Source organism: Talpa occidentalis, unplaced genomic scaffold (assembly GCF_014898055.3).
Source record: "Talpa occidentalis isolate TD23 unplaced genomic scaffold, MPIMG_talOcc4v2.1 talOcc4.7, whole genome shotgun sequence".
Lineage (NCBI taxonomy): Eukaryota > Metazoa > Chordata > Mammalia > Eulipotyphla > Talpidae > Talpa > Talpa occidentalis.
In genome coordinates this window covers 1,954,867-1,980,275 of record NW_023605083.1, presented here as the reverse complement: position 1 = coordinate 1,980,275, position 25,409 = coordinate 1,954,867, and the positions used below count along the sequence as shown (strand labels likewise).

The following is a 25,409-nucleotide window of genomic DNA, read 5'->3' as shown; positions in this document are numbered from 1 at the left end:
TCGGTGGCCCCGTTGGCCCCGCCCCCCGCACGCTCGGCCCCGCCCCCGCGCTGTGACCCGCCCGCCACGCACCCGGCCCCGCCCCCGCGCGCTGGCCCCGCCCCGGCCCCCGCCGCGCGCTGGCCTCGCGCCTCCCTCTGCGCGCGGGCCCGGCGGTTGCGGCTCCCGCCGGGACGGGCGCGGGGCGCGCGCGGGGCGCGGGCGGGGCGCGGGCGGGGCGCGGGCGGGGGCGCTCACCGCGGGCGGTACCGCGAGCGTGGCCAGCGGGCACGGAGGGAGGCCCGAGCCGCCCTCAGCGCGATGGAAAAGTACCAGGTGCCGCTGCCCCGCCCGGCCCAGACCCCGGCCCGGCCCGGCCCGGCCCGGCCCGGCCCGCCCCGCCCCGCCGGCCACCGCCGGGCCCGCGCCCCTCCGCTTCGGGGTCCCCGCGACAGTGGCGGGGGGACGTCAGGACTCTCAGCCCCGGCTGGAGGCTGGGAGGACCTGCTGCCCCGTCGGCCCAAGCGCCGGGCCGGTGGCCGCAGGACACTGGGGTGCCCAGGAATTAATAATGAGGACCCCAGACCCCGCAGCACCCCATCAGCAGTGCCTGGGAGGGGCCTGGGCCTTTTCCAGGGATGTGAAAATGCTGGGGGCCCGATTCTGCAGAACCAAAGGAATGCTGCAAAGTAAAAGGGATTGAATGTTGGAGTAAATGTCAACTTTATAAAATATTAGATTCCGTTTTTGTAAAAATGTGTCAACTTGAAAATAATGGCAGGTGAGGCGCTCCTCACCCGGGAGACGGGCCTTGGGGGAGAGGGTGTCAGCACAGAGTTACCCAGGCGATTTTAGTAAGTCACTCTTTCAGGAAAATGCTTGAAAGGGCTGGCTCCAAGATTCCCGTGGGTTTCACTGTTCCACCCGCGACCTGAGAGGGCCGGAGGCTGGTGCCGTCTTCAGCCAGTTTCAGGCGGCTCAGGCCACCCGCATGGACAGATTACAGAATCTAAAGAGTTTTCTGGTCTTCAAGAATCTCCCTTTCAAAAAAACAAAAAAAAGCAAACATTGTTTTAAAATGAAGAATGATGTAAAATATATATAAGCAAATGTTTTTTGTTTTTTTTAAAAGATTTATTTATTTATTTATTTATTTATACAAGCACTGGGTACATCAGAAGCGCGGGAGGGTGAGAGGATTCACCAGAGCCAGAGCGGGGAGCAGAGCAGGCAGAAGGACCGAAGGACACTGCTGAGGGGAGTAACGGGCGCGGCAGCAGAGGTCTGCATGTCATGTGGGACCCTCGCCTGGTGGCCGGGGATCGAACCGGCGCTGCAGAGGCTGCAGGCAGCTTTGCAACTCAGCGCTCAACCGCTGCGCCACCATGGAGGCCCAGCAAATGTTTTTTTTTTTAAAAAAGCACCCCCTTCCTCTCCGCTCTGATAAATGTAACCTCCCCTCCCCACCCAGCCCTGGGCCTCCCTGCACAGAGTTCTGGCTGGTGGCCAAATCTCAGGTGTCAGGCCTGCGCGCCACCCACCCTTCCATCCAGGCCCCGCGCTGCCCTCTAACCCCAGAGGAGCACCCGCTCCTTGTGCCTCAGCCTCCCCTGGTGTGACCTTGGAAGTGGCAGCAGCACCAACGGGATCTGGTGTTTGTAGAGCAGTTGACACAGTACCGGGCCAGCCGCAGGCTGGTTGGTTTCTGTTTGGGCCTTGGGGTTCTGAGGGGCTGGAGGGAGTGGGCATGCCTGGGAGGTCCTAGCCCTGGTCCTTGCCAGGGAGAAGGGGCCGGGGCAGGTGGAAGGCTCTCCAGAGCGGGCCCAGGAGCAGGTCCAGCCCAAAGGATCTTGGCCTTGTCCGGCAGCTCCCGCGCAGGCAGCAGGGGCGTCAGGAGAGCAGAGAAGCGTGGCAGTGGGCGGGTGAAAGGCGGCCTGGTCTTCCTGAACGCTCTCTCCTCCCGGCAGGTTCTGGACCAGCTGAATCCTGGGGCCCTGGGTGTGAACCTGGTGGTGGAGGACTCAAAAACCAAAGAAAAGCTGGTGATAAAGCAGGTAAGAAAGAGGCCGCATCCATGGCACCGAGGGGCTGCCGTTCCCCACACGTCCCCTCTCATGACCCACATGGAGGAGGATCCCTCTGCCAGGCTGACCTGGAGGCAGAGGGGAGGGGGAATTGTGGGGGGCGGCCTGAGGCTCCTGGCTTCCCTGAGCACTCGCTCCCTCCCCACCATGAAGAGGGGATGTTCGGTGCCCCTCAGTGAGGGTCCCTTCCAGCCAGCAATGCGGAGCCAAGTCAGGGCGGGGTTGCAGACAGGGCTGGCCTGGCAGGGTGGGGGTGCAGACCTGCAGGGGATGCCCTTTGTGTGTGCAAGACAGGGTGATGCAGATGAACGGGGGTCCGGGGAAGAGAGCCTGACCACTCGGCTGGCTGGGATGCAGCGGAATCAGGGCTGACTGTGCAGGTGGAGGACTCACCTTGGCCACAGCAACCACTGGTGCCCTCCCTGCCATCTCATCCCCGGCCCCCCGGGGTCTCCTGGCCCAGATATCTGACCTTCTGTGTCTGCTGACTGTGGAGTCCCCCCATTATCTCAGGGGCCAGTGGGACAGGAGGCCTGCCTACCTTCTGAGTAATCAAAGCACATTTTAATAAGTCACGATTTCTTTGAAAAATAATGGGAGGAGGAGCACCGGGAGCTGTCTCCTAGTCCTTTTTCCTGGCATTTGTAAGCTCCCTTGTGCAAGCATCATGTTCAGGCTGGGCAGGTATTTCCCCCTTGGTGTCCGGCGTGTGTCCGGCGACCCTCACCCAGCACCGCTGGCCCAGCTTTTGCCTCCCACGGCTCCGGCGGCTCCTGTGCTGAACCAGTCCACGCCTGGTGAGTTGCAGCCCTTAGCTTGTTCTCTGCGGTCCACTCTGTAGCAGTAAGTCCATTTTTTAAGAGGATTAGTGACTTCCTTGGGAGAAATTCCAAGATGTTCACGCTTGTGACACGCTTAAGGCTTTTGTGTGTTAGGGCCAGTTTCATCAAAGCCCAAACCTCCTAGAGAAGGGAGGAAGGGAAAGACCCCCAGTGCCTCGGCATCTGGGGTCACCCCACGGATCTGGGGTAACCCACCACCTCTGCATTTCCCTCCACGATCACCCCACTCACGGGCCTATCACCTGTTGGTCCTGTGAGTGATAGTCCCGGGTGAGAGCTGTGTGCGGTGTGGTGTGCGTGGCTCTGCGGGCTTGGCGCCCAGCCTGTTGCTGCCCCTCTCCCGGCTGCCCCTCCCCTGCTGCCCAAGTCCCGTGCCCGGCGCGCTTCCTAACTCAGAGGAGGATACACTGGCGCGGCTGATGCTTTGCCAGCTGGGGCAGAGCGGGTGGCTTTGGGGCTGACACGTTGTTTTCTTGCCTGCTTTCGGGATGGTCTGAAAATACATTGCTCATGATTCCCTGGAGTTTGTGTGATGCCAACCTAGGCTTACCCTCGCCACAGGAGCAAAGATGTCTCCTTGCTCACAGATCTCACAGATTTTTTTTAGGGTCAGACAATTGCATGGAGGGAGGGAAGACAATTTTGAGGAAGGGGAGAAGGGATGGGGAATGAGAGCTGATGTCTTCGGACTGGTGGGGATCTCCCCGGCTTCCCAACGGCAGAAATCAAAGATTTTTGGATCCCAGCCGTAGGAACCTCCCCAGGTTTGGTGCCATGTGGTAGGGAATAAATGGTAGGAGCCTGGCAACCCTGGTGAACAATGGTGGTGATGGTGATAGTGATGGTGGTGATGGTGGTGGTGATGGTGGTGATGGTGGTGATGGTGATGGTGGTGATGATGGTGATGGTGGTGATGGTGTTGATGGTGGTGGTGATGGTGATGGTGGTGATGATGGTGATGGTGGTGATGGTGGTGATGGTGGTGATGGTGATGGTGGTGATGGTGATGATGGTGATGATGGTGATGGTGATGGTGGTGGTGATGATGGTGATGGCGGTGGTGGTGGTGATGGTGGTGGTGGTGATGGTGGTGGTGGTGGTTGTGACGGGGCTGGTGATGATGATGATGGTCATGAGGGCGACGGTGCTGGCGCTACGGGCGCTGCTGGCGGTGCAATGGAGACAGCACCTGAGCGCTGCTCCTGCTCCTGCAGGTGGAATGCATTGACGAGCACCAGGCCAACGAGGCCCTGGAGGAGGTAACTCTTGGGCGGGTCCCACGACACAGGATGCACTTTGCACACGGGTGGCGTGACTGGGTGGGCGCCTGGGTAGAGCCAGGGAGGGTCGTGCCCTTTGCTGTGAAGCCAGGACCCCCATCTCTCAGCTTAAGAACAGTCTGTGTCCAAGAGTCATCGCAGACCCTGGTGCTGGTAACTTAACATGGTGGCCCCAGAGAAGAAAAAGCTCCAGCGCGGGCCAGGGCCCTGCCCTCCCTGGCCAGGGCTGTCTTCAAGGATTTCCCCCTTGAGTTGTAAAAGGCACAATAGAGAGTGTAGAAAACACAGAGGTGTTTAACAGGGAAAACGTCAGTTCCTTAAATCTGCTAGTTAAATGACCACGACAACGTCCCTATCTGGAGTAACAGCTTCTGGGAGCGCCCGCATACGAGACAAAGGCTCTGAGTGGTTTTCCTCTGCTTTTTTTTAATTTCCCCTGGAGTTACACGTGTCCTCTCCTACCTAATGGTCACTGGTCTGTCTTTTTTCTGGACTGGCCAGTTTTGAGCTTTGCCAGCGAACAGCTCTCGCCCCATAGCAGCCCCATCACCTTGCTCCCACTCCCCACCCCTTCCACGCGCCTCCCCCCTCCCCGAGCTTCTGTCCACCTGGCTCTTAGTCGCTCGGCAGCCACTTCCGAGTCCTAACTGAGTCCTTCTCAAAGCCATTTGGCCCCACCAGCCTCTGGGCCAGCCTGCTCCACTACCTCCTGTGCCCCGGGCACTCTGCTGCCTCCGCTGGCTCTGCCCCCGGGGGCTGAACCCACAGTTACCGCCACTCTCAGATGAGTGGGGAGGCTCAGAGAGATTGAGGAACCTCTCCTGAGTCACACAGCCACCAAATGCCAGAGGGGCCCCTCGCCAGTTGTCTTGGCTCCAGCCCCCTGCTACCCCCACCCCATGCCGCCCCCACCCCATGTGTCTGAGGGAAGAGGCACAGCAGGACCTCATTGGGGTCTCTCCACATGCACTGTCCTGCCCTCAGCTGATGCCACTGCTGAAGCTCCAGCACGCACACATCTCCGTGTACCGGGAGCTATTCATCATCTGGGTCAATGAGGTGCGTCTGAGTCCACTCCTGGGGCCGCAGCAGGACCAGGTGGACTGAACCTGCAGCACCCCTTCACCTCTGTACCCCCTTCTGTGGCCAAGGCAGTGCCCCAGATTGGCTTCCCTGACTCCACCCTGATGGGGGCCGTGGCCCCTCTGGGCAGTGACCTGTGATCCCCTGCAGCCTGGAGGGCTGGGCCCTGAGGAAAGCCTTGGGGAGTGATGCTCCCTGGCTGCACCCTAAATATTTGATGAGCACCCCCTAACACTCTCAAGGACACAGACAAGCCAAGTGGACATCTTCCTGTGGGGGGGATTGCAGGCCCTCTGACAGCCTGAGTGGGGCCCTGACCCAGTCCCTTGGGGACCCCCTCGGGGCAGGGTCCTTGGAGGGAGGAGATTGATCTAAGATGAGCCCTAAAGGTGAGCAGTTACCCCAGGCAGTGCTGGGACCCCAGGAGCAGGAATCTGAGCGAGCCATGGCCCAGAGGCCCCCAGAAGGGTCCAGTGGCTTTAATGTAGGTGGAGCTGGGCAGGGAAGAGGAGAGAGGGGTGGGGCCCCATGGAAGGCCCGGGCAGTGGCTGCAGGGAGGGGCCAGACCTGGGGGGCAGCACAGGTAAGGGGCTGCGTTTGGTAGCGCTCCTCGCTGGCCCTGTGCCTGGTGATGGAGTACAGCGAGGGCAGCCTCCACAAGGTCATCGAGAGGAAGAGGAGGGACAGGGCAGCCATTGACGCCCAGGTAAGACACCCTCCAGGACACTGGGCCTGGGGCCACCTGGCCCTTGGGGTGTTCGGGGTGCAGGAGGGAAGGTGGTACCCCGGAGCCCTGTTGTTCTCACGTCTGGTGTGGAGACACTTGCATGCTGTGGTGCACACAGCTTAAGGTGCAGGCCCGCGCTTGCCTGGCCTCCCCAGCTGAGGGTCACTGGACCCTGGACAGCACCGGTCCAAGCATTTGCGGATGTTTTTCAGTTAATGGCGCTGGCCTTCCAGGCCCAGGCCCGGGCCCTGCGTCCACAGGCTCCAGCAGCTGACGGCAGCTCGTCTGGACTCTAGGGACCTGGGCTCAGGTCTCGGTGTCTGCGGGGCAGAGGGTGAGCTTGGGTCCCGAAACCCCCGAGGCCCCTGGGGACAACTGCACAGACGTTCCCAGGACGCCAGAGCTCCTGCCACGTGGCTGGAGTTCACGTGCAGGACTCAGCCGGCGGCTTCGGCGCCGTGGTCTCCACGCTGTGGGTGTCGCAAGTGTCCCTTTCCACGGGGGACAGCCACACCACAGTCCTCTGTGACAGCCACGCCACAGTCCACCGCCAGTCCACCGGGTGCTCCTGGGTGGCTCTCCATCCGGGGCTGTCACAAGCAAGCTGTCCGGGACTGTGGCTGCGTGTCGCTTTCCCTGCTGCCAGGGCCGGCTGGGTGCGGGAGGAGGACACGCTGCTTCGGCTAGCTGGGCATCTGGCATCCACGCTCCCCGCCGGCCGTGAGTGCTCCAGCTGTGCATCCTGCCACGGCATGGATGGCCTCCTGCCAGTCTTTTACATTTTAATGAAAAATACAGTTTAAGCTTTTGTTTCAGATAGAATGTGGAATCGCGGTGTGTCCTTTTTGACCATTTTAGAAACTTCTTTTGTGTGTTGCTTGTTGAAACATTTGGGTGGTCGGCTTTTTCTTATTGATTTGTGCCGATCTTTGTATCTCGTGGCTCGGAGTGTCTGGCTGGAAGCTTGCTAGTCCAGGCTCGCTACAGTGTCTTTGGTGGAACAGTTGTCAGCCGTGCAGGAGTCCGGCCTGCCGACGCTTCCTGTGTGGTGCCTTTCGAGCCCCTCTGGAGAAGCCTCTCTTGCTTGACGGCTGAGAAACTGTCTCCCTCCGCTGTCTTCTGTGCCCGGTTGCTTTCATGTTCACATCCAGATCCATGATCCCCCCAAAGGAATTTTGCCTGTGTTCGCTCTGAGCTCGGGCTCCGTCTCCCAGAGGGTTCTGAGGGCGCACAGCCCTCCCGGCCCCCTCGGAGGCAGGCCCGGTGGGTTTCAGACTTTCCATTCGTGGAGGAAGCCTTCCTCTGGAGGTCAGGGGCAGTGGAAAGTAGAATAGGAGCAGCCAGAGTCCTCCCGACACCCCGGGTGGAATCCCAGGTAACTAGGAACAGGGCTTGAAAGCCACCGCCTGGGAACTAGATGGATTTCGCTTCTGATCCAAAATGCGTTCTCCGCCGCCGTTCTCTGGTTTGAATGACATAGAGAAGCGCTGAGGCACAAGGACTCCGATGCCCTCGACCCTGGGGCCCCAGCTCCTGGCTCTGGGGAGGAGCACGGGCGGAGCCCCAGGGCACCCAGGGTCTCAGGGCGGAGATGGCTGGAAACCGAGGCCCGGCCTGACTGCACAGTTCCTCGGCCCAGAGAGCTGTGTGTGCTCCGGCCGGAAGGCGCCTGCAGCAGAGATGACTTCCCCCAGCCGGCTCTGAGCTCCAGCTGGCTACCGGCCCGCCTCAGGACACAGGGAGAGCAGGCGCCGCCGTCCACGGTCGGCCAGGGGTGGTCCCTGACCTGCCTCAAACAGCTGCAGGGACCCCCTCAGTCCCTGCGTCTCTCGCTCCTCCCCAGTGGCTGCTCAGCGTGCTGGGCCAGGTGATGGACGCTCTGGAATACCTGCATCACCTGGACATCATCCACAGGTGAGGGCGGCTGCGGAGGGCGAGGAGGCCCGGGGTTCCCTGGGCGGCCACCCTCCCAATGCCTCCGGGCGCACGGTGTCAGCCTCCACGTCACCTCCCTGGATCAGCCTCTCGCCCGGGCGGGTTGGTTCTAAAGTGCAAGGAAAGAACCAGATAGCGGAGCTCCCGGGAAAGATTAGGCCGCTGCGTGGCCTCTGGCCCGCGCCCCAGCTGAGCTTTTGACCCGCCGGCGTGGCTCGCTGAGCTGTGCCCCTGGCCCGGAGGGGCGGGACGCGGCTTCACCCTGGGGAGAGACCACGTGTCCACAGGAAGTGGCTACTGCCGCTGGACGTCAGGGAGGGTGGGAAATCCCTGCCAGACGCCTGAGCCGAGGCCCGGAAGGCCACGAGGGCTGTTGGGCCGGAGGGCGGCAGCTTCCTACTCGCAGTTGACTTGCTTTTTCCAGTTTTACACGACGGTGTGTCTTACGCTCATAGGAAACCGTCTTAAAGCACTGAGGAGAGGCAGCGTGCGGGCTGCGGCGGAGCTGGGTGGGGCGGGGATGGGGGTAAGGTCCAGGGCACACGCTGGCCCGACGGGCGCCGACAGCCACGAGAGCCCCACCTCTCGCTCTCAGGAACCTCAAGCCCTCCAACATCGCCCTCGTCGGGCCCGGCCACTGCAGGCTGCAGGACCTGAGCTCCCACACGCTGATGAGCGACCGGGCCAAGTGGAACATCCGGGCCGAGGAAGGTGGCTGGGGTCCTCCCGGCTGCGGGTCAGGGCGGCTGGAGGGCCGCGGGGCCGGGTATGCCCCCAGGGGGCTCCCTCCCAGAGTCCAGAGGGCGGCAGCGGCCACTGTGTACGGGGACAAGGCGACGTCAGGCCTCTTGGCTCGGAAGGTCCCCACACACCCACCCTGGCTTGTGTGGGCTCCAGAGTCCCCTTGCCTGGGTTGCGGCTGAGCAGGATACCTGGGTCCCAGGTCACCCACACTTGCGAGAAAGATCCCTGCGAAAGGAATGGTGTGGTACCCCAGAAAATGTTACCCCCCCCTGGAGGGAGAAGAAAGGGCCGAGAAGGAAGGAAACTGACGTGCGGACAGAGGCTGTCAGGTGCCCGCCGACGCGGAGCACCTTCCTGCGTCCTGAAAGGACTCAAGATGGTGGAGGCGGGAGCAGGGGGCACGGACTCTCCTTCCTTTGAAAAGATAATGGGCAGAGGGAGCCAGGCTCAAGGCTGGGGTGGCCGTCAGGGATGGGGCAGTAACACTGGGATGCTGGAGTCTTGGGAGGGGGGTGTGGGGAGCGCCCTGTCCTCCGTGCACGGGGGATGCGTGGATGGTGGGTGGGTGGAGCGGTGGGAGGTGGGGGTGGGACTCCTGGAGGTGTAGCCGGCCGGGTTCCATGAAGCCCACCCCTTTGCTGTTGCTGGGGCTGGGCGTCCAGAGCGGGACGCTGCCCGATACCTGTCAGGGGCTGCAGAGCTGGAGGGAGGACCCGGCCTTTGCTCTTCATCTGAAGTTTAGGTTGAGAAACCAGGCAGGACAACCGGAATTTTGCCTCAAGAGGGGGCAAGATGTTTAGAGAGGGTGCAAGTCTTAGCCTTCCCGGTGGGAGCGTCTCCAACCGCCTCTGCAGGCACTCGGTGCAGACACACCCCCACTCGAGCAGGCCGACCTGAGGCCCTGCCAGATGGTGGCCCACCGGCTGCCCACCGAGGGCCGCTGCTCCCTCCCCTCCGCGGCACAGCACGTGCCTTTCTCCCCTGAAGGATGCCTGGGGGGCTCCTTTTTAAAGCTGCTTGCTTCCCAGGCGGCTCGGGGCTCAGTGCTCGCTGCCTTGCCTGTCCACAGACCCCTTCCACAAGTCCTGGATGGCCCCCGAGGCCCTCAACTTCTCCTTCAGCCAGAAATCCGACATCTGGTCCCTCGGCTGCATCATCCTGGACATGGTCTGCTGCTCCTTCATGGACGTGAGCTGCCGCTCCCCGCCCGCCCGCCCCCGGGCAGTGGGTCCCCTCAGCTGGCAAGAGTGCCCTCTTCTCCCTGCCGCCTCCTGCCTCTGCTGCCTCCGCGGAGCTGTTGGGAGCCCCCCCAGCACTGGAGGGGACCGCACTCAGGCCTGGCCCTGCGGGGTCCCGGGTCTGGAAGGTGACAATGGTGACGTTCAAACCTCTGCCCCCTGCAGCCCCCGGGGGTCCCTGCCAGCCTGCATTGACCTGCTCCCGCAGGCGGGGGTGGGGCCGGCTCTCCCTGTTTGAGCGAAGGTGCTGGGGCTGCAGGGGCTGGACCTGCGCAGCCGGAGCACTCAGCCATGGGGCTGCCGCCCGCTGCCACGCTACCCTGGGGCCTCGGCGCTCCTCCGGCGGGGGGCTGGGCTGGGGAGCTGGTGGCTTCAGCTCCTCACGCGCAGAGGACAGGGCAGGGTGAGCGGGAGGGCCGGCGCGTGCCTGCCAGCCCATGTGTGAGCACGAGTTCCTGGTGCGCCCCTCCCGCCCGGACCCCAGACTCTCAGCGCTGGATCTGGGCGGGAGAGCCCCCGGCATCTCCAACACGGATGGCGGGCGCCCACCCTTCTGTGGGAGGCGGCCTGACGGCGGCCCCATCAGCCCTCCGCTCCCGGACCACGGCGCAGGGCAGGCTCTGCACTGTCAACCCAGGCCGTCCCGTCTCCCCAGGCCACAGACGCCATGCAGCTGCGAAAGGCCATCCGGAAGCTGCCGGACAGGCTGAGCGGCGTGCTGAGGACCGCGGAGCAGAGGAACGTCCCCGCCGCGAGCACCTTCAGCGCCCTGCTGCCGTCCATGCTCCAGGTCCAGCCCGGGCAGCGGATGGCCATCCAGTGAGCCCAGGGCGGGTCTCCGCGCACCCCTCTCAGCCTCCTCGCTCCGGGTCTCACGTCGCAGGGCCCAGCACCCGCCCCACGCTCCGGGCTGCCCAGGCCTGCCTGCCCCGCCGTCTCCGGGGCTCCGGAAATGTTTGCATTAGATTTTAGTATCAGAAGGGAGGAAAAGGACCCTCCGTGCCGTGGATGCGGCCAGCACAGGCGTGGCGTCTGATGTCTCAGCCTCGTGGGGTGGGGGCGTCCCCAGGTCAGGCGCGGCCCGGCACCTCCTCCCCACGTGCCCGCTGGGGCCCCTCGGCCAGGGGCAGGGAGCCCGCGGCAGGGCCAGGCTTCCTGCTCCTCCCCAGGGACGTGATCCAGGCCACCTTCGAGAACAGCGGATTCAGGTCACCCAACATCACGCTGACGATGCAGCGGCCGCAGGACGTGCCCATGTTCGTTGCCAGCATGCTGCTGGAGAACAGCACGGCCAGCGTCGTAGGTGGGCAGGGCGGCTGCGGCACCGCGGCCTTCCCTGGAGGGACCCCGTTCTGCTCCTCCTGCAGGGCTGGGGCAGGAACGCTCAGGGCCTCTCCCCCGCCCGTCTGTCTGTCTCCAGCACCACTTAGGGCGCTGCTCCCACGCCAGCACCCCTCCTCCCAGCGTCCCCTCCCCACTGCTGCTCCGTCCTCCTGGGAGCTGCGCGCCCACTCCCTGACTCACCCCATACCCGCTGCCCTCTTGTGTCCATCCCCTGGCCCTGATGCGGAGAGGCCTCAGCAGCTCTTTCTGGCGCGGGACATGCAACAGGCCCAGCGGTGACCCTGGGCCCACAGGTGCTGTCCTGCCGGGGATGCAGCCTCTGGCACAGATCCCGCCCAGGCGGTGTCAGGCACCTGGGGTGGGGCTCGCGGGTCATGCAGCGCCATAGGGGACTGCTGGGCTCCACTGCATGCCCCACGGAGGGCCCTGGGGCCCCAGCACAGTGACTGGCCACAGCCAAGTCTGGTAGACGTGGGCCTCGAAGGCCTGAGGCTGGTGCCACGCTCCCATCCCGCTTGGCTCCTGGCGCCCCTCTTCTCCCTTGGGACTCCTGTGGTGCCCGTGCAGAGAACCCGTCTCCCCACTTTGCCCCCACCTCTGGAGAAAGGATGGGGGAGGGTGAAGGTGGGAAGGGGCACCCGTGGGGTTCTCACCGCTCGGCTTTGGAGACAGATGGTGGGGCCCATTCAAACCCCCCCACCCACTAGCCGAGCGCCTTGAGCGAGTCGCCCTTTGAGCCTCAGCCTCTTCATTCAAGGTGGGCTCCTGCGCTCCAGGAGACACGCCTGCCTGCCAGTGCTGGTCCGGGGGGCGGGGCTGCGGCCGGAGGGCCTGGGCTGCGGCTGGGGCGTCCTGGGCAGTGGTGACCCTGGCAGGGCAGGGCGTGGGCCTCCCCGGCCTCAGCGGGGCTGTGGGGTCGATGAGAGCCACCTATGCCCACCAACAAGCGCTCGGCAAGGCCTGGCCCGGGATGGGGCCAAGGACGCCCCCAGGCGCCTGCCGTGCTCTGTGTCCCCGCAGAGGTCATGAAGAACTTGGCCGGCCAGCCCGAGGTCCAGCTCAGCGCCTTGGAGAAGCTCCTGCAGATGAGTGACACCCAGCGAGGTAGGCCTGGCCCCTGGGGCTGCGCACGTCCCAAGGCGGGTTTTCCCGCCCCCTCAGTGCCACCCTGCCTCAGGCGGCCTGGGGCGAGCAGGTGGTGGCTTGGCTCCCTGGTTGTCACTGTCACCACCGCCTGCCGTGCCACTCACCGCCACCCCAGCCCACCACGCAGAGGGCCGCCCACGGAACCACAGGGGGCCCCCCTCAGGGCAGCTACTGCCAGGGCCCCTGAGCTAGGCAGGCTGGGTCCAGGGGGGCGCCGTGGCTCTCCTGCCCCATGTCCCACCATAGTCACAGGAAACTCTACCCAGAGCTGGAGGGGCCATCCCGGGCCACCCTCCATGTGCACGTGACTGCCACTCCCACGCCCGTGCCAGGTCTGCCGTGGCCCATGGAGCTGGTGGAGCTGGTGATCCCCATCATGAAGCAACACGAGAGGCTCCTTGACATACAACTGCGCGCCTGCGCCCTGCTGCAGTCGGTCCTGGGCCAAGGTGGGCGCGGCTAGGAGCTGCTGGTGCTCCCCACACGCACACACCAGTTACCCCTGGGGCATCTGACCCTCCGTGGAGTCTGTGCCCTGCTCTGCCCAGTGGCCACTGCATCCCGGGGCGAAGGGAGTGCACAGGGCTGGAGCTGAGGGCGAGGGCGCCGCTCCCGAGCCGCGGGTCCCGCAGCCCCTGCTCCTCTGGCTCCCGGCTGTGGAATGAGGACGTGGCCACCCGAGGTCCTCGGGGGGACGCTCAGAGGCTGGGCTGTGTCCCCAGTGGGCAGCGTGGCGGCCGGCAGGGCGGCGGGAGGACCCGGAGCCGAGAGCCGGGCCTGGCTCCTGCTCAAGTCTTCGGGGTAAAAACGGTGTGAGGGTCCTTGGTCTTTACCGCGAGTGGTCACTTCCCTGTCCTAGGCCTGCAGGGGTGATTTCCATTCAGGGTTTCCCTTGCTAAATGCGCTCAGACACAGCAGGGCCCCCGAAACCAGCCGTGGCCACGTGGCGCCCTCCATCCCGCGCGGCGGCGGGCGGGTCTCCCCTGGGCCCTTCTCGCCTCCCTCGAGCTCCGCGGGGACCCGGGGACTCCAGCACAGTGCCGCCCCACGGGAGGGAGCCGCCCACTCCCTGGTGCCTAGCTTTGGGGGTGACCCTGGCTTCTCCCCTTGGCCCGAGCAGCGCTGGCGCGGGACCCGGCGGTGGAGATGCCCGGCGACAGCTCCCTGGCCCTGGCCCTGCTGCGCGCCGTGCGGGCACACCCCGGTGCGGAGCCGCTCCTGGGGCCGGTCTACAGCCTGCTCACCATGATCTGCGGGGATGGTGGGTGCCGCCCTCCCCCGGCCCGGGCCGGAACCGGGTGCGCGAGGGCTGGGGTGCCGCCTCTGCGCCTGGGGCCCTCGCTGCTGCCCTCGCCGCTCTGCTTCCCCCGTTTGTCCTTCTCCCTTCCTCTCTTGGAGAGCCCCGTGGCCGCTCGTTCCCGCCACAGACGTGGCACCAACTGGGGCCTCACTCGCCCCACGTCACAGAGCACAGGACTCTGAGGCCCTGGGCCAGGCGGGGCGGACAGGGTTCCGGCGTGCCACACTGTCCCCTCCTCCTGACCGCCTCACCTGGTCACATCGTCCTCTCCACCCGCGGACGCCAGCGTCGGAGAACCCCAGGGCCGCGGCGGGGCCTGCGCTTGCTCTCGGCTGCCTGGACCAAATCATTCGCCATGTGCCACGCGCTGCCCTTCGTCGGGGGAAGGGGGCCTCGGAACGGAGGCTGGGGCAACCACACAGTCCGGTGGCTCCACCAGGACGCACCCCGTGTTCGTTTTAAAGGCTCAGGCCTGCTCTGTGTGGCCCCAGGGGCAAGGCCAGGCCCCTCAGGAGGAAAGGTGCTGAAGCCAGGGAGATAGTGGGGCTGGTGGCCCAGGAATGACCCATGTCTTCCTGTTTCTGGGTCCCACACTGGGCAGGAGCCTGGGCAAGAAGGTGCCCAGTGATGCAGGATGCCTGGGGTGCAGGACCGGATGACAGATGAGGGAGGTGGTCCAGGAAGGCTTCCTGGAGGAGGCATTCTTTGTGGTGCTAAACCCAGGGCCTGCCCACAGAGTCAGCCTCAAAGGAGCTGCAGGCGGCTGGGGTGTTTGAGCATGTCCTGGAACATCTGGATAGCTTCTCCCACAACAGGGACATCTGCGTTAACTGCCTGACTCTGCTCTGGACCCTTCTGGTGGATGGTGAGAAGGGCAGGGGGCTGGCACCTTCTCCACTGCTCCCAGTCACGGAGCGCCTTCAAGGGTCTCCACGACCTGCCCTGAAGCCCCTCAGGACACCTCACGGCCTGCGAAGGGCCGGCAACGAAGGGGAGGAAAAGCAAGCAAGGGTGGGGGATGTGGGTAGGTTTAGCTCCCATCCAGGAGCCCCACCAGCGCCACCATCCTGGGACCTCCTGGGCAAGGCCCGGCTTTCAGATGGAGCCCCAGCATTCGGCACCCTGTGCTGACATGCCTGGGAGCTCAAGGAAGGGGGGGTTCCACATCCTAAGTGCACCCCAAAGCCTCTTCTGGGGTGTGGCTGAACCCCGCCCTCCACATCGCCCTATGAGGCCCGAGCTCTTCCCCACCTGGGCCGTGTGCGGCAGGCACCCCTCACCAACCGGGCTGGGCGTCCCGTCCTGCCCCACCCAGCCGTCATCATCAACAAGGCCCCCCTGGCGGAGGCTTCGACCCTCGTTGCCAGGGTGCTGGCCGCCTACCCCAGGGACGTGGAGATGGCCGAAGCCAGCTGTGCGGTGCTCTGGCTGCTGTCCGTGCACGGTGAGCCACTGGGGGTGGGGTGGGGTGGGGGCCGTGGCGCTGGTGACTATGGCCCACCCACAGGCTGCGTGGAGGAGGAGCAGTCCGTCCAGGTAGTGGCGCTGTTGCTGCGCAGCGTGCGGCTGTGTCCCGAGCGGGTCCTGCTGGTCATCAATGCCTGCCGGGGGCTGGCCAGCCTCGCCGCGGTGTCAGGTGAGCTGGCCACAGCCATGCGAGCAGGCGGCAGGGCTAGTCCCAAAGGCGTGGGTACCATCTTTAGTCCTCCCGCCTGAAGCCCCACCTCTGGGACACACTTGTGTTTTTTTTTTTTTTAAGATTTATTTATTTATTTATACAAGCACTGGGTACAGGCCAGAGGTGAGAGAATTCACCAGAGCCAGAGCGGGGAACAGAACAGGCAGACTGACGAAGTACTCTGCTGAGGGGAGCAGCGGGCACGGCAGGAGAGGTCTGCGCGCCATGTGGGACCCTCGCTGGTGGCCGGGGATCAAATCGGTGCTGCAGAGGCTGCGGGCAGCTTCGCAGCCCAGCGCTTAACCGCTGCGCCACCAGGGAGGTCCCGGGACACTTGTTTTATTTGAGGCGACATGTGTCCCGGAACCCACAGCCAGTCTGCACAGGTCTGGCCAAAGGCGGAGCTCAGCCAGGCCCGGGGCCAGCCCATCACCCAGTGGGGACCTGTGGGAACCAAGGTGGTTGCTGGGCAGGGGTGCAGTTCCCTTGAGGTCATCTCTGAGCTCCAGGATGGGGCACTCAACTGGGCCTGGGCAGGAAAGCCAATGGACCTGGCCTGTTTGCTCCTCTGCCTGGAATGGGGGGGTCGACAGACCCAGAAGACAGGCGCCAAAGAGCAGAGGGACTTCCTCAGGTGGAACTCTGCCCTTGTGACCCCCCAAAACAGGTCTGTGAGAGGCAGGAGGTAGGCAGACCCTGAGGGCAGTCAGAACCAAGGGAGTAGGGCCAGGGCCAGGAAGTGAAACTGTGGCCTTGCCACCTGCCCTCAGCGACACCACCCAAGGAGTCTGACCATGCCACAGGCAGGCCTCACTGCTCCTGCCAGCCCAAGGGCACCCTGGCCCTCCCTGCAGGCACTGCACCCCCAGGCCAGGCCCAGCTCTTGGTGGGAGCCTCAGCCGTGTGCTGGAGGGACAGGGCACTCCCTCCCCGGGGCACAGTCAGGGCGCTCAGGAGGGTTTAGGCTCAATGGAATGGCACCCACAGAGCCCCTACTTCCTGGGGGCTGAAGGCACAGCAGCAGCAGGGCCCCCTTTCCCCCCACCCCCCAGAGCTGGCAGCCTTCCAGATGGTGCTGCCCGGAGAGGCTGGCAGCGGCCTGGCACTCATCGCAGGGACCTACCAGGTCCACAGGGACGACCCAGAGGTGGCGGAAAACATCTGCATGCTGCTGGCCCAGCTGGCGGCCTACAGTGAGCCCCTCCCAAGGCTGGCATGTGGGGGTGCAGGGCTTGGGGAGCTGAGGCAGGCCTGAGGTGCCTCTGCTTGCTCCCCCCGCAGAGGAGATTGCATGGGAGATGATGTCTGGCGGCATGGAGCCCCTGGTCCTGGAAATGAAGGGGCGCTTTGCCTCTAGCTTGGTGAGTGGGGCGGCCCCAGCCTCTGTTGGACCTGCCCGGGGCCATGTGGGGCTTTCCCTGAGCTGTAACCACCCCAAGGGGAGGGTGATCACACCCTTTCAGAAAGCTTGGGGCCCACTGGCCTCGGAGGCATGACCCCATCTCCCCTCTCAGAAGCTGGTCTCCTATGCAGAAGAGGCCCTCCGGGCACTGAGGGCAGCTGAGCCCCCCTGTGCGGTCCGTGTCGGCGGGGAAGGGCCTCTCCCCTCGTAGACAGACGTGTTTCAGGCCAGTAGCCCTCCCTGCTCTGGCTCCACTCTCAGCCTTTCCTAACGGGGTGTCGGGAGAGGGCCCTGGCTGACCTGGGGTGCGCCACCCGGGAGCCTATGCCAGGAGCAGCACGCAGTCAAACTGATCCTCAGAATGTTCTGGTGAAGACAGACACGGAGCCCACGTACTGTCTGAATTGAATTAAAAGCCTGCACACGTTGTTCAGTGATATCCGCGGGTCTGTCCAGCCGCTCGGTGCTGCCGGCTCCCCACACTCGAGCCTGGCTGGGGTCCAGGCGGAGGCCGAGGCCACGGCCACCCGGGGCCCATGGGAGCCAGTTTCCCAGGCTGCAACAGCCTGAGTCCCTCCAGGCAGGGACAAGGGACAGGTACAACAATTGTGGCAGGCTGGTAGCCTGAGCCGCCCAAGGCCATGCTGTGGGCTGTGACCTCAAGTTTGGGGGTTTGGGGGGAGGCTGGTGAAGGAGGGACAAGAAAGACCCTCCTCAGCCCGAAGGCAGCCACGGAAAGCTCTTGGAGTTGGCTTCACTGCCAAGGGCCGGAGACCGTTAATGTCCCCTTACGGGAAAGCGAGACCCACTGGGCCCAAGTCTCCCCGCCCGGCACCCAGCGAGTCCCCGAGGCCCCATGGCAGCAGTGACCACTCTGTCCGCACAGCCTGATGAGCGTCCTGTGCTGAGGCCTGACCAGGAGCTCTCGCTTCAGTTCCGTGCCCACCTCCTGGCCAACACCCCCCTACACCTGGCCCGCGCGCCCCACCCCTGGCCGGACAGGTTTTGTCTCTAAACCGGGAGGGGCAGAGTGTTCCAGCAGCCCCCAGGCTCCTGCTGCGTGACCCAGGAAGCAGCTTTTGCCTGTCGCCTCCTGGGACAAAGAATGTCTTCCAAGGGACACATCTGGTCACAGCTGCTTGCGAGTAGAGACACTGCCTGGAGGTGGGGGACGGTAGCAGTGGGTCCCCCTAGGCGTCGTTTCTGCTGTTGCGGGGAGCGGCCGCAGCGGGGCGCCTGTCTCGGGCAGTGTTCTCCCACTCCTTCTTGACGGTGACGTACAGCCTCATTGCGGCCTGGGCGTCCTGGATCTGGATGACAGGGAGCCCCGGAGTGACTGTCTCTGCAGGTGGCGGGCATGGCCACAGCGGCAGGACCCAGCGCGGACGTGGCGCCAGCCGGGAACATGCCGCAGTCAGGGTGGCTGGGAACCTGGTGGCTTCAGGCCACACCTGGGTGGGGGGCCCCTCACCTGTCATGGGGTGCCACGGAGGCCAAGGGCCCTCCACCTAGACTGGGGTTCTCTCTGACAACCACAACACAGCTGTTCTCGTGTCGTGAAATGTGTCGCACTTCACACTGTGTGACCCGCTCCTTCTCTCACGGACCAGCACCCCCGAAAGAGGAAGTCGCCTGGGCCCGTGTCTGCCCGCGCGACACCACGCCAGGACACACTCACCGAACAGTGCTCCGCCTCCTGCACGCCGACCCCCAGGATCTTCTTGGCAAGCAGCTTCAGAGACGGCCTTCCACTCTGAGTGGGTGGGGGGACATGGTGGGTGAGCGCGCGGCTCGCAGAGCTCTGCTCTAGGAGGTGCCACAGCGCAAGGGGCTGGTGACAGAGGCCAGCTGGAAAGGAGTCTGCGCCCCGCCTACCGGCCCAGCCCCCACTCACTACTGGGGAGGCCCCACGTGGGTACCCTCAGGGCCAGCTATGAGGCAGCTCCTCACCCCCACCCGGGGTCTTTGGAAATAAGCCTCCTCGGCCATGTGGACTCTGCTTTTCCTTTTACCTTTAATTTCAAAGGTCAGCGTGAAGGAAAACCCAGCCCACCCCAACCCCCGTGACCAGGACGTCGGCCGTCCCTGGCTGGACGCAGTGGTCCCATGACCCACCTTCACTTGGCTCTTGAAAGGTTTATATTTCTGGGTGTCCCGTATCTTCTTTTTTGGGTGATCGAGAAGCAGTACCTGGAAGAGAGCACAGTGACGTCACCCCTGTTTAGATAGTAGCAGAAACTCCCCTTTTCTTCAAACAACCACTTACAAGGAACCCCAAAGTTAACATCACCACACTAAGAAAGGGTGTTGCCAGGAGCTGGGACTTCTGTCCTCACCCCAACCAGAGGTGGTGCTGGCTGCGAGAGTCCCCAAGACCTGCAGCGTCTGAGTCGGTGCCCCAGACAGTGACAGTCCACCTCGAGCCCGCAGGCGTCTCTGGGGAGCGGAACATGAGCCCCACGTGCTGGGGACATGGCGCCTCTGAGGGGACAGTGCCCACGAGACAAAGCATTTCAGTGGGCAGAGGACTGGCTTTTAGGATAGTTCAAAATGCACTTTAAAAGGCAACTAAGGCCAACATTTAGTGGTCCCCGAAATAGCTGAAGATGCAGGGGTTCCACGGAACACTGAACAGCCCCAGGCCCAGAAAGGTCTGACATCTGCCTGCCCTGGAATTCTCAGCCGAACAGGCGGGTCAGCTCTGCACACAGCAGAGACCCCAAGAAGCAGGGGCTGGAGGACACACCCGGGCCTCCCAGCTCCCCGCAGTGGCCACCCCGACGGGCTGAGAGCCGCGTCGGCCTGGAGGCTGAGAGGGAACAGCCACCGGGGACGCCTCCCAACGGAAGGGCTCCGGCCCCTGGCAGAGCCAGCCCCTGCCGGGCTGGGTGACAGCTGCAGGGGTCGGGCCACTGGGTCCGGCTGCCCCCGCACCTCGAGGCGCCCGGCTCATCGCCGGCCCAGGGGACACGGACGCCGCCGCTGCCAGCAGGGGCAGCGGCGGGGGCACCTCCCTGGCTCCCGTCCCACCCGGTCGGCCTGAGCCTGTGACCAGAACATCCCCAACTCTGGACAAAGGCCACGAATCAGGCCCGCGGCGCGGACAGACGGCGGCGCACCTTCAGGTCGTTGTGCAGCGCGTGGCCCACGAGGATCCGGCCCCGCAGCAAGCCCGCCACCTCCTTCTGCACGACATCGAACTCTTCCCCTGGAGACGCAAGACGAGCTCAGCCACACCCGCACCCGGGCAAGGACCCCGGGCCAGGCCGGGTGCCGCGCGTCTCCCCGGCCGCAAACAGCCGAGGCTGGTGCTCCGGCGCAGAGGGGAGCACTGCTGGAGGGCCCTGGCTCCGCTCCCGTGCAGACACCCAGGGGACAGCCCTTCCTCCCCTCCCGCAGGGGGCGGGCAGGGCCTGGGACCTAGAGGCTGGCTAGGCGGTCCGGGGACAGGAGTGGCAGGAACACCATGCAAGACAGCCCGAGAGGCGCAGCGCCCACAGGGGCCCCAGCCAGAGCAGTGACCCAGAACCCGAAAGCTTCTGTCCAAGCCCCGGGGGTCCTCCTGAATGCTCTCTACTTCCCCGCCGGCCCATCAGTGGACCCTCGGACGGCCTCCAGGTACATCTGGAGCTGGCCACATCTCGTTGCTTCTCAGGCCACCTCCCCGACCCGGTCAGCACGGCTCAGCTCCCTACTTCCACCCCCAAAGCTACAGGGAACCTGCCAGAAGCTGAGCCAGAGCAGGCCACTCTGGCTCACAGCATTAATGAGAGTCCTCCCCAGGGCCTGTGGGACGCTGCGGCCTGTCGTCCCTGCCCTCCTGGAGCGGGCCCTCTGCCAACACGCAGCAAGCCTAGACACCGTCCTGTCGTTGGGTCGGTGACGAGGCAGCGAGGGTGTCCGATGTGGCCCCCCGGGAGGGGTGGCGGGCTCTGGTGGGTGCCCCGGGACAGCACAGGGAGAAAGGGGAGAAGGCCGGCGCTGCGCGGTCCCCCCACGTGGGGCGCGCGGGAGACCCACCCTGCCCGAGGTGCTCTGGCCGGATCCCGCTGACCGCCGTCCTGTAGTCTGTCACCGGCTGGGTCGGCCGGACGAACTTGTCGTACACGCACTTCCCGAACTGGTTCACGAGAGACACGCGGGCTGCCACGCTCTCCTCCCCCTTGGGGCCCACGCCCACCATCTCGCAGTCCAGGGCTAGGGCTTTCGTCAGGCTGCAGGGGAGCCACGGGTCCAGCTGAGTTGGTGCCCCCCACACCCCTGGGCATGCTCCCGGGGTCACAGCTTGCAGGCGCAGGGCCTGCCCTCCCAGGCCCCGACCGCCCTTACCCGCCGAAGGCCTGCTCCTTCACCAGCGTCACGCCGCGTTGGCGCTGGCTCTGGCCCAGCTGCCTTCTGGCCACCTCGGCGGCCTCTGGGCCTATGGCCGCCTCGATGTCTTCTGGGTCCACGTCGTCAAACCAGATGGCGTCCCTGAGAGGCAGAGAGAGAAAGGCAGCTGAAGGCGCTGCACAGGCGACTCCGATCCTGTCCCGGTTCTGTCTTAGAAAATACGCTCATTGTCCAAAACTTAGGTGCCGCGGGGGAACGCATGACCCCTTGCCTGCAGGTGCCATGACCCTGTGCTCTCCTTTCACTCACAAAGTGACAGGTGCACCGGGAAAGGGAGAGGTGCAAGCACGACGGGCCGGTCACAGCCCCCAGGGGCGATGCCCGGCTATGTGTAGAGCCTGTGCCCGGACTGACAAAGGGACCGTGGGAGGCGATAGAGGGACTGCGGGAATGATGCCAGCCTGAGCCTCCCGAGGACACAGGCCTCTCGGCACTGGCCCTGCAGCATGGGGTGGCGGAGGCTGTGCTAGCCCCACGCAGGCGGCTCAGGCAGGGACGCCAGGACTTACTCAATAGGTGGGGCCGGAGCCGGGGCTGCAGGAGCCTCCTTAGTTTTCCTTTTTTTGTGCTTGATGTCACCTCGTTTTGCAGAAAGGCTGCTGTCTGCCCTTTTCTGGACTCCCGGCTCATTGTGCGTGGCTCCGTTGGCCTGGATGGGAAGTGCCGGCCCCTTCCTGCTCGGCAGGGATCCTGGAGGAGCTGAGCCCCTGTGGGCAGCCTGCTCTGGGTCTTCTGATTCCACTTCCTCTCTTTTCGCTTTACCTGAGACCCTTCTGTTGTGCTGGGCAACTTTGGGCTGCTTTGTGGGATCCATCTGGGAGTCAACGAGAGGCTTTTCTAGGACTTGTGACTTTTGTTTCAGCAGCTGATGAGGCCCAAAATAAAACACATGACATTTTAATTTGGAAATCATGCACAAGGTATTAAAAACAGGTGTGTATGTAAAAACACACCAATCACACCCACATGTACTTCCTATCACGCCACTGGAATTTCTCTTCAAGTGGCTTGGGGAAAGTCCGTTCCCAGTCTTGCCTCTAAGTCGATTGCAAAAAAATGACCTTTGCTTATCTCATTAGACCCATAACACCATGTCTGCCTCCTCACTGCTCAAACTCCCCTCCTACACCTTCAGTTGGGATTGGCTGACCAGGGGGACAGGCTTTCTCCATGTTCACAGTGCACTGGAGCTCACTGTAGGGTGACTGCCCTCACAGTTTAGGCCAACACGCTGGTGCACGGAGCCACTTCCTCTGCCAGATCTGGGTTTGCTCTCCCTGGGAGTCTCAGGAGAGGCAGGAGTGTCTTAATGGAAGTTTTTGTCAGACTAGAGGTAGTTGCTGCAGCTCTATTCTCACCTGGGGAGGTGAGGGGGGAGGAGGCTCTTTGAGCTTGTCTCCCTGGTATGCAAACCCCAGCATGGCTGATCACCGCAGCCCAGATCCGCATGTGGCCAGGTACTGGGATTGCCGTGGGGATTTTCTGGGTCCACGGTGAGGCCTCCCCTTCCTAACCTGTGGGCTGTATTTAGAGGCTCAGGCAGCGCTTCTCTGTCCTCCAGGCTCCCTCTGCCTCCGGAGGAGACTGACAGCCAGCAGTGGCAATGAGCACAGACCCAAGCAAATTGTGTGACTCTGCGCCCAGCGCATCGTTTACCAGGTGGATGACCTTGGGCCAAGTGCCTTCATCATTCTGTGCCTCAATTTCCTCTCCTAGAGATCAGCTGGACGGTCTGCAGTGAACCCCCGGGGAGGTGGCGGTTTCTGAGTGAGGCGCAGGAGGGAGTGTGACAGGACAAGCCCTAAAGCGCTGTCCCACAGAGGCCCAGAAGGCGGTGGTTGTCAGCGCCGCCACCGAGGTCAGGGCAGGTCCTGTCCTCCCGGTGCAACCTCAGGTCGCCTGACCCGGCCTATCCCCCCTGCACGGCGGAGAGGATGGTCCGACTCGCCGCTGCCGCGGGGGCGTGGAGGGTGTTAAACGAAGCGCAGACACGCGGAGCCCCGGACAGCACGTGCCTGCCGCGCGCCCGCACCCCGCCCGCCGCCCCCGGCCCGGCCCGGCCCGGCCCACCTGCTGCAGCGCCTTCCAGTTCTGGGAGAAGTCCTCCGGGGCCTTCGGGGGCCGCCCCGCGCCCACGCCGGGGGCGCGTCCCGGGGGCGCGCCGGCTTCTCGCGCTCGGTTTTCCCAGAACCACCTCTTCTTGCTTCTCTTCCGAGTCGGCTTCCCGGCCGGCGCCGGCCCCGAGCCCGGCCCGGGCGTGGGCCCGCGCGCCTTCGCCATCCCGCGGGGCACAGGCCGGGCCCGACCCCGGAAGCGGCCCGGAAGCGGCCCCGCGCGCTCCCGGCACGTGCGCCCCGGCCCCGGAAGTGCTCGGCTCCCGCCGCCCGGCGGGAAACCCGGCCCCCGCCTCTCGTTCCGCCCCCGGGAGCGGGCCGGGCGCCTCACCGCCGGCGGCGCGCGGCGTCCGGGCGGCGGCCGAGGGCCGGGCGGGGCAGGCCCGGGGTGCCCGAGGCCGGGGCGGGCGCCAGAGGCGGGCGCCGGCAGGGAACGGGCGCCGTCCGCGGGGCGCGGCCGCTGGGCCGGCGAGCGCGGGGCGCGGCGGCCGCCAGGGGGCGCTGGGGCTCGCCGCCCCCCGGCTCTGGCGCGGGCCCAGGCGCGGGGACCCCCCCGACCGCACCCCGCCCCCGGCGGCCGGGCCCCTGGGCGGCGTCCCGCGGTGGCGCCCGCGCACCGGCCGTTCTCGCGCCCGTCGGAGCCTGCGGTGACGCGCTGCCCCGCCGGCCGCGCGGGGCCCCGCGAGCCGCGCCCGGGCGGTGGCGCCAGGCCTGAGCTTTCCCGGGGACTCGCCCACGCACAGCAGCGCCCCGAGGCCTGTCGGCGCCCCGGAGCCGAGCCCGAGGCCCCTGGACGCGCGCCCGGAGGGGCCCCGGAGGCCGCCCCCGCAGCCGGCCCCGCGACTGAGCGAGGCCTCGCCCTCCCCGCCTTGACAACCGATTTGCAGTAAAGGTTCTGTTCTCGAAACCCTGGACCGTGGGCCTCCCGGGGGCGCAGCGGGTTGAGCGCCGCGCTGTGAAGCTGTCCGCAGCCTCTGCAGCGCGGGTTCGAGTCCCGGCCGGCCGGGAGCTACCCACATGGCGCGGCAGACCTCTCCTGCCTCGCCCGCTGCTCCCCTCAGCAGTGGATTTCCTCAGTCTGCCTGTTCTGCTCCCCGCTCTGCTCTGGTGAATCCTCTCACCCTCCTGCGCCTCTGGCCTGTACCCCAGTTCTAAAAAAAAAATCAAAACAAACCACCCTGTATGGTAATCTGGTCCGTGCAAATCGAGAGCAAAGCAGAGATTTGTGACCATTGCTTGGTAACAAGATAACATTGCAGTAATTGTTCTAGGCTGATTTATATCAAGAAGGATTAACCACCAACCTGCGAGGCCTCCACCTGAGAACTCCCAGGCCTACAACGCAGCCCCAGCTTCTACTTGTTTGAAGCTTCCACGGGGTGTGTGTGCGTGGGGGGTGGGGGTTGGGGTGGGGGAGGTTGCTCAGGAAAGCACACAACATAAACCAGATAACTGGATGATACGTCAATGGAAGTGCTACAATGAGGCGTTGTAGAGATTGGCCAGGTAATTTCAGTATTAGCATGTCCTATGCCATAGTTGCAATATTTTGGGTGTATAGATACCAAAACTCATTTTAAAATTGTTTTTATCTGAAATTTGATATTTAACTGGCTGGGTGTCTTCTTTTTTCCGCCTCCAAGTTGCAGATACTTATTGACCAGTCAGTGCAGGCCTGGGCTACACACCAACGTGATTTCGTACATTTCGAGGGGAAGGTTCCCTGGCTAGGTGGGAATCGGGCAGCGGCTTCGGGGCGACCTTCGTGTAAAGCAACATTCTAGTGAAATGTGTCCCTTAGGGTCTGGACCTGCTTTTTTCAGTCGTTGCCATCTCCATGCCCCGAGTGCAGCTTGTAGTGATCGTGGGGACCCACTTCCTTCCAGGGTTCGGGGTGGTGCTCCCTGCCCCCGCTGACGTCAGGGCTGAGCCAAGCAGACGCGTGACACACGGCTCCAGTCAACACAGGGGCCGGGGCTGGGCTGCTTCCCGGCCTGACTGAGGATCTGCGGGGGCTGTTTGCGGGAGAGGGTGTGGGCCTGGAGGGACAGAACAGATCTGCAGGGCCCGGGCTGAGTCTCTGCTTGACTTTTATTTCCTAAACGTGGAAACCTCTCTGGG

General features: G+C 64.4%; 2 protein-coding genes across 9 annotated transcripts; one reads left to right on the top strand and one right to left on the bottom strand.

Annotated features, from left to right (window-relative positions):
- Positions 1-262: 262 nt before the first annotated feature.
- Positions 263-17,212, top strand: STKLD1 (serine/threonine kinase like domain containing 1). 5 transcript variants are annotated; one of them, XM_054689216.1, is made up of 19 exons: positions 263-315; positions 1,947-2,033; positions 4,120-4,164; positions 5,170-5,244; positions 5,873-5,974; positions 7,839-7,909; positions 8,526-8,641; positions 9,744-9,862; positions 10,568-10,731; positions 11,082-11,215; positions 12,277-12,360; positions 12,735-12,851; positions 13,523-13,663; positions 14,439-14,567; positions 15,018-15,146; positions 15,210-15,338; positions 16,433-16,573; positions 16,662-16,741; positions 16,895-17,212. In XM_054689216.1, exons 1-19 carry the CDS (start codon positions 301-303, stop codon positions 16,991-16,993), a joined length of 1,977 nt encoding a protein of 658 aa, XP_054545191.1. In that variant the 5' UTR covers positions 263-300; the 3' UTR covers positions 16,994-17,212. The 5 variants fall into 5 exon arrangements, with proteins under 5 accessions (XP_054545191.1, XP_037348880.1, XP_054545192.1 ...); XM_037492983.2 differs by having other exon boundaries at positions 16,662-16,937; XM_054689217.1 differs by lacking the exon at positions 5,873-5,974 and having other exon boundaries at positions 16,662-16,937.
- REXO4 (REX4 homolog, 3'-5' exonuclease) lies at positions 15,471-24,622 on the bottom strand. 4 transcript variants are annotated; one of them, XM_054689227.1, is made up of 8 exons: positions 24,593-24,622; positions 21,684-22,039; positions 21,112-21,255; positions 20,803-20,996; positions 19,902-19,990; positions 18,898-18,972; positions 18,461-18,535; positions 15,471-18,092 (listed from the first exon to the last, which is right to left on the bottom strand). In XM_054689227.1, exons 2-8 carry the CDS (start codon positions 21,986-21,988, stop codon positions 17,973-17,975), a joined length of 1,002 nt encoding a protein of 333 aa, XP_054545202.1. In that variant the 5' UTR covers positions 21,989-22,039; positions 24,593-24,622; the 3' UTR covers positions 15,471-17,972. The 4 variants fall into 4 exon arrangements, with proteins under 4 accessions (XP_054545202.1, XP_037348853.1, XP_054545200.1 ...); XM_037492956.2 differs by lacking the exon at positions 24,593-24,622 and adding an exon at positions 22,831-22,871; XM_054689225.1 differs by lacking the exon at positions 24,593-24,622 and adding an exon at positions 22,689-22,824.
- Between the last annotated feature and the right edge of the window lie 787 nt (positions 24,623-25,409).